The following is a 6,378-nucleotide window of genomic DNA, read 5'->3' as shown; positions in this document are numbered from 1 at the left end:
CTCTAACTGACAAAAAACGAGAGCATTCATTGGCCAACTCTAAAAGCTTTTAGATATCCTGTAAAAAATAATAAACATAAAAGTATGTCAAAACATATGGGAAAAACTCAGGAGTCCCCTCATTCAGCACTAGCTCCGCGTTCAAAACATCTGGGAACTCGGAAAAATACGAGGTTAAATCATGACGTCAGTGATATTCAGGTCGGAAATTCGGAGCTCTAGAAAGAGTCCCGAGTTGGAATTCTGAAATTCTACCCGTTCAAATCGATTAATCCCAGTCGAAGCTAGTTTTTTTCCGAGTTCCCAGTTGTTTTAAACGCATTGAAGTCAGAGATTTCCGAGTTCCCAGTTGTAATGAACGCGGCATAAGACCTTTCACCTAGTTTTCAGACTTGCAGTTCATCGGGTTCTTTCTGACACCGATGACCCCTTTGCACGCCCACCAACAGCCACGCACCCTATTTCCTCCAATCCTCAGGCGACCATGCACTGATCACGTGTCATCTCGCCTGCCATTGGCTAATGTCTCACACACATTTGTTTTTCATTGGTGGCATGTTGCCACCCGCCTGTGTGTTGTGAATTTGTTTTCCTTTTTTTATCCTGATGTTTTACACAGCTGAGAGAGGACGTAGTGAAAACGAATTGAACAGCCAGTCTCTACTGATCGGGCGGAGTGGCACCGCTTCTTTTGTTCCATATCCGGTTGACGCTAAACTTAATTCAAATATACCTAAACAATGCCGTCACAAAAATGTTCAGAAATTGAAGTCTCATATGGGGTAAGAATATATATTTTTTTTAATGAATATTATTATTTCAAGTCAACATGCGTGTTATTTCATATGACTAACGTTCAGCATTCGAATAATGGGTCAATAGGATACTGTATTTGTTTGTCACTAGTTTATTAGTTTCACTTTGGACTTTTTACGTTACAATATTATTCAGTTGGTAATTGAGTCATGTTAGTTCAAAAGTATTGAGAAAAAAGATTAATTGAGACTTATTTACATTAAACCATCCAATCATATTATCCAATGAATAAGCAATGATTTACTGTTGGTCCAATATCTTTAATTCAACAGTGCCCAGTTGACAGAATTGTGCAATAATGTAGCATTTGTTTTATTGACCGGTGTTAATGTTACCCAACGTCACCCTATGATAACCAGGTAGCCCAGTAGAGTGGTATTGTTTTGCCTAGGTTGCCTAGGCGGGCTACTCTTTCACTATGTGAAACTGGTCACATTATTTGATGTTGGGAGTGGCCATACGATCACTGATGGTGTCATTGTGGACAAAGCACTTCCTGATGCAGCGTTCATACTGGGTAACATCCCCTGTGCATGCGGGTTTCGGTCTCACGTGGCTAGTGGTAGGGATACATCACTAGTTGGTCTATATTTGGCAACGGGAGGTTACTTGGCTCGTAGCCTTAGGGCAGATGGGATGTAATCTCAAAATCCTTCTCCTTCAGCACTCTAACGGCCACACTGTGACAACCTCGCAGCAACTGGCACTTGACATTAAGCTAATGACTGGTAAGAATAGAAACATTTCAGACAATTATTTGAGGTCATTTGGATGCTTCCCTTGGTATGCAAATGAATACATCTAGCTGTATGGTTTTGATTGGGTCTCACTTCCCAGTTATCGTTGTGATTTGTCCCTATGGTGACTCACCAGTCTTCTATTATATCATCATCAGAAAAACTTTCTTTCCTCCAGGTGAATGGGATGGTGATGGACTATTGTGGCTCCTATCTGAAGAGGAAGAGGCACTACAGTGAGCAGTCGTCCCCAGGCTGCAGTCTGGAGTACACAGACCTGGAGGCTGCAGAGGCTCTGGTCTGCATGAGCTCTTGGGGCCAACACCGCCCCAACCCCTGCAAACCCAGACCCCTTACCCCCGCCTCGGACTCCTGTGACTCCCTCTTGCCTCCGGACCCACCGGAGCCCCCCAAGGACTTTGTCTCGCTCTCCTCCCTGGTAAGAGTGTATTCTCTATGGACAACCATAAACACCACACATCCCAAAACAACCATCACACATAAACATCTGTGAGTCCTAGCTTTGACTTACTGTGTAAACCAGCGTTGAGGCAGTGTCTTTATCTCAGGTTGGTGTGTTTGCTAAAAACTTTGCATGGCTTATAGGGGTTGGAGGGGTTAGGGAGGTTGCTGCACAGGTATCAGGAAAGAGATAATGAGATAGTGCCTGATAGGCGGTTTCAACTTCACCCAGTGCTCATCTCTCTCAGCTGCTGGTTGTAAAAATCACTGTTTTACAGCCACCCAGCTGTACTAGAACACCCCGGTGGCTGTACTAGAACACCCCGGTGGCTGTACTAGAACACCCCGGTGGCTGTACTAGAACACCCCGGTGGCTGTACACGTAAGTCAAGCACCTGCTAGCTAGCCAGCCTCCCGAATAGCAGCATAGCAGCTCTGGAGAAACGATTACATTACAACGGAAACGACTTGATTAGTGTAGTGTTAGCTGGCTACATAGTTCTCTTTGCTATCTTTGTATCTAAAGATAATTGTGTAGCTTAGAGTTGGTTAGAGTAATTATTCGGTTAACAGCCAGCTATTTTCGTCCACCGGCTGCGCTGCCGTCTCCCTACCTAGTCAACACTGCTAGCTAACACTGCTAGTTAGCCAACTTCTACCGAATAGCAGCACTGTAGAAACTCACACTACTTATTCAACAGAACGACTTGATTACGGTAGTGTTGTAGCTACATAGTTGTCTTGTGTGACTTCACAGTATCCACAGTAGTTTGAGAATAGTGAGATTCCAGATCGCGCACTCAGCCACTGCATCCAGCACACAGCCTACTATCACCGCCAGCAAGTTATAATCATGTTAGTCAATAAGATTTTATAAGCAACAATTTTATTTATTTTTGCAACGTAAGCTTAACTTCCTGAACATTCGAGACGTGTAGTCCACTTGTCATTCTAATCTCCTTTGCATTAGCGTAGCCTCTTCTGTAGCCGTAACTATGTGTCTGTCTATCCCTTTCTCTCCTCTCTGCACAGTAACAATGACCTAACCGCGTGGCTGCCATTCTAACCTGGTGGTTCAGCGCGCACGACCCACGTGGAGTTCCAGGTCTCCGGCAGGCACTGATAGCGCGCCAACAAGGGTCGACCTATTGGCATGCGTTCCCTCCAGCCTCGATCTCTTGGCACTGACGAAACAGATGGATTACCACTGAACAACATGCTACTCCTACTTCGCCTCTCGTGTGTTCTCGCACACCCGAGAGCTTCTGGTCAGCGGGGCGGTGGCATGGGATCCTCATCTCTCCCAAGTGGACATTCTCTCTTTCTCCCCTGAACCCATCTGTCTATCGCCTCCTTCTTGAATTCCATGCTGTCACAGTTACCAGCCCTTTCAAGCTTAACATCCTTAATCATTTTATCGCCCTCCAAGTTCCCTTGGAAGTTCGATCAATGGAGCTTGACGCGTCATACTGATAAGTTCACTTCATCGAGGATAGGCAATCACATCTCAACAGTCTCTGCGTGGCGCACGTTTAACCTTACCATATCCCTACCTCCATTCACTCTCACTTTACTAGCTTCTCCTCCTCCGTAACTTAGTGCCAGCCTCCTCTCCTCTTTTTGACCGTCATCCCTAGCTATCACTTCCCGCTCCGTCTTACTCACATAAGTGCAGGCAATACGCTTGACCGTCATTCTTACTAGGATGCTCGAGTTGCTTTCCACTAATTCTCACTGCAAACTCCCCTCCCCAAGTCTCCGACCACTTACCTTGTAGTCCTTTTCTTCTCTTCGCTCCCTAGCCAACAGTCCATTCTACACTTCCAACACTGCCCCTACTCAGCATGGTATCGTGTGCGCCGTCCCAACCTTCGCTCTCTCTCCCCCGCTACTCTCTCCTCTTCCATCCTATCATCTCTTCCCGTCTGCTCAAACCTTCTCCAACCTATCTCCTGATTCTGCTCCTCAACCCTCCTCTCCTCCCTTTCTGCATCCTTTGACTCTCTATGTCCCCTATCCTCCAGGCCGGCTCGGTCCTCCCCTCCTGCTCGTGGCTCGACGACTCACTGCGAGCTCACAGAACAGGGCTCCGGGCAGCCGAGCGGAAATGGAGGAAAACTCGCCTCCCTGCGCCTGGCATCCCTTTCACTCTCCTCCTCTCACATTCTCCTTCTTCTGTCTACTGCTGCTAAGAGCCACTTTACCACTCTAAATTCCAAGCATCTGCCTAACCTAGGAAGCTCTTTGCCACCTTCTCCTCCCTCCTGAATCCTCCTCCCCCCTCCTCCCTCTCTGCGGATGACTTCGTCAACCATTTTGAAAAGAAGTCGACCGGACATCCGACCTCGTTTGCTAAGTCAAACGACACCGTCGTGGTTCTGCTCACACTGCCCTACCCTGTGCTTTGACCTCTTTCTCTCCCTCTCTCTCCAGATGAAATCTCGCGTCTTGTGACGGCCGCCCAACAACTCTGCCCGCGTTGACCCTATCCCCTCCTCTCTTCTCCAGACCATTTCCGGAGACCTTTCCCTTACCTCACCTCGTCATCCCAACTCATCCTTGACCGCTGGCTACGTCCCTTCCGTCTTCAAGAGAGCGAGAGTTGCACCCCTTCTGAAAAAACCTACACTCGATCCTGTCCGATGTCACAACTACAGACCAGTATCCCCTTCTTTCTTTTCTCTCCAAAACTCTTGAACGTGCCGTCTTTTGGCCAGCTCTCCTGCTATCTCTCTCAGAATGACTTCTTGATCCAAATCAGTCAGGTTTCAAGACTAGTCATTCAACTGAGACTGCGCGCTTTCTCTGTGTCAACGGAGGCGCTCCGCACTGCTAAAGCTAACCTCTCTTCCTCTGCTCTCATCCTTTCTAGACTCTATCGGCTGCTTTGATACTGTGAACCATCAGATCCTCCTCTCCACCTCTCCGAGCTGGGCATCTCCGGGGCGGCCCACGCTTGGATTGCGTCCTACCTGACAGGTCGCTCCTACCAGGTGGCGTGGCGAGAATCTGTCTCCGCACCACGTGCTCTCACCACTGGTGTCCCGCAGGGCTCTGTTCTAGGCCCTCCTCCTATTCTCGCTATAGCACCAAGTCACTTGGCTCTGTCATATCCTCACGTATCCTTCGATTGTACGCGCTCTGAGACCAGCTACATGTTCTGCCTCATCTATCCGATACTGCATCTGCTAGGAGCAGACAACAATTAATCTTCTCCTTTCCCCCCCTGATAACCAGGGTGCGAATCGCATCTCTGCATGTCTGGCAGACATATCAGTGTGGATGACGGATCACCACCTCAAGCTGAACCTCGGCAAGACGGAGCTGCTCTTCCTCCCGGGGAAGGACGCCCGTTCCATGATCTCGCCATCACGGTTGACAACTCCATTGTGTCCTCCTCCCAGAGCGCTAGGAACCTTGGCGTGATCCTGACAACACCCTGTCGTTCTCAACTCACATCAAGGCGGTGACCCGTTCCTGTAGGTTCATGCTTACAACATTCGCAGAGTACGACCCGCCTCACACAGGAAGCGGCGCAGGTCCTAATCCAGGCACTTGTCATCTCCCGTCTGGATTACTGCAACTCGCTGTGTGCTGGGCTCCCTGCCTGTGCCATTAAACCCTACAACTCATCCAAACCCGCAGCCCGTCTGGTGTTCAACCTTCCCAAGTTCTCTCACGTCACCCCGCTCCTCGCTCTCTCCACTGGCTCCAGTTGAAGCTCGCATCCGCTACAAGACCATGGTGCTTGCCTACGGAGCTGTGAGGGGAACGGCACCTCCGTACCTTCAGGCTCTGATCAGGCCCTACACCCAAACAAGGGCACTGCGTTCATCCACCTCTGGCCTGCTCGCCTCCCTACCTCTGAGGAAGTACAGTTCCCGCTCAGCCAGTCAAAACTGTTCGCTGCTCTGGCACCCCAATGGTGGAACAAACTCCCTCACGACGCCAGGTCAGCGAGTCAATCACCACCTTCCGGAGACACCTGAAACCCCACCTCTTTAAGGAATACCTAGGATAGGATAAAGTAATCCTCCTAACCCCCCCCCCCCCCTTAAAAGAGTTAGATGCACTATTGTAAAGTGGTTGTTCCACTGGATCATAAGGTGAATGCACCAATTTGTAAGTCGCTCTGGATAAGAGCGTCTGCTAAATGACTTAAATGTAAATGTAAATGTCATCTCCAGATTTGTTTTTCTTCTGCTCTTTCGCACACCAGTATTTCTACTTGCACATCCTCATATGCACATCTATCACTCCAGTGTTCATTGCTAAATTGTAATATCTCGCCACTATGGCCTATTTATTGCCTTACCTCCTTACTTCATTTGCACACACTGATCTCTTCTCACAACAAACAACG

At 48.5% G+C, this 6,378-nt stretch overlaps 1 protein-coding gene across 2 annotated transcripts in view; it reads left to right on the top strand.

The window, feature by feature from the left end:
* Positions 1–594: 594 nt before the first annotated feature.
* LOC111968884 (Krueppel-like factor 11) overlaps positions 595–6,378 on the top strand; it is an 11,486-nt gene continuing 5,702 nt past the window's right edge. Inside the window, exons 1-3 of one of the 2 annotated variants that reach the window (XM_023994820.2) lie at positions 595–782; positions 1,481–1,544; positions 1,732–1,992. In XM_023994820.2, coding sequence (XP_023850588.1) covers positions 1,741–1,992 — 252 coding nt within the window. In that variant the 5' untranslated portion in view covers positions 595–782; positions 1,481–1,544; positions 1,732–1,740. The remainder of the gene's footprint in view (positions 783–1,480; positions 1,545–1,731; positions 1,993–6,378) is intronic. The other variant, XM_023994819.2, reaches the window with a different exon arrangement.

This window comes from Salvelinus sp. IW2-2015, linkage group LG9, assembly GCF_002910315.2.
Source record: "Salvelinus sp. IW2-2015 linkage group LG9, ASM291031v2, whole genome shotgun sequence".
Lineage (NCBI taxonomy): Eukaryota > Metazoa > Chordata > Actinopteri > Salmoniformes > Salmonidae > Salvelinus > Salvelinus sp. IW2-2015.
This window is presented reverse-complemented; position numbering and strand designations above follow the sequence as displayed.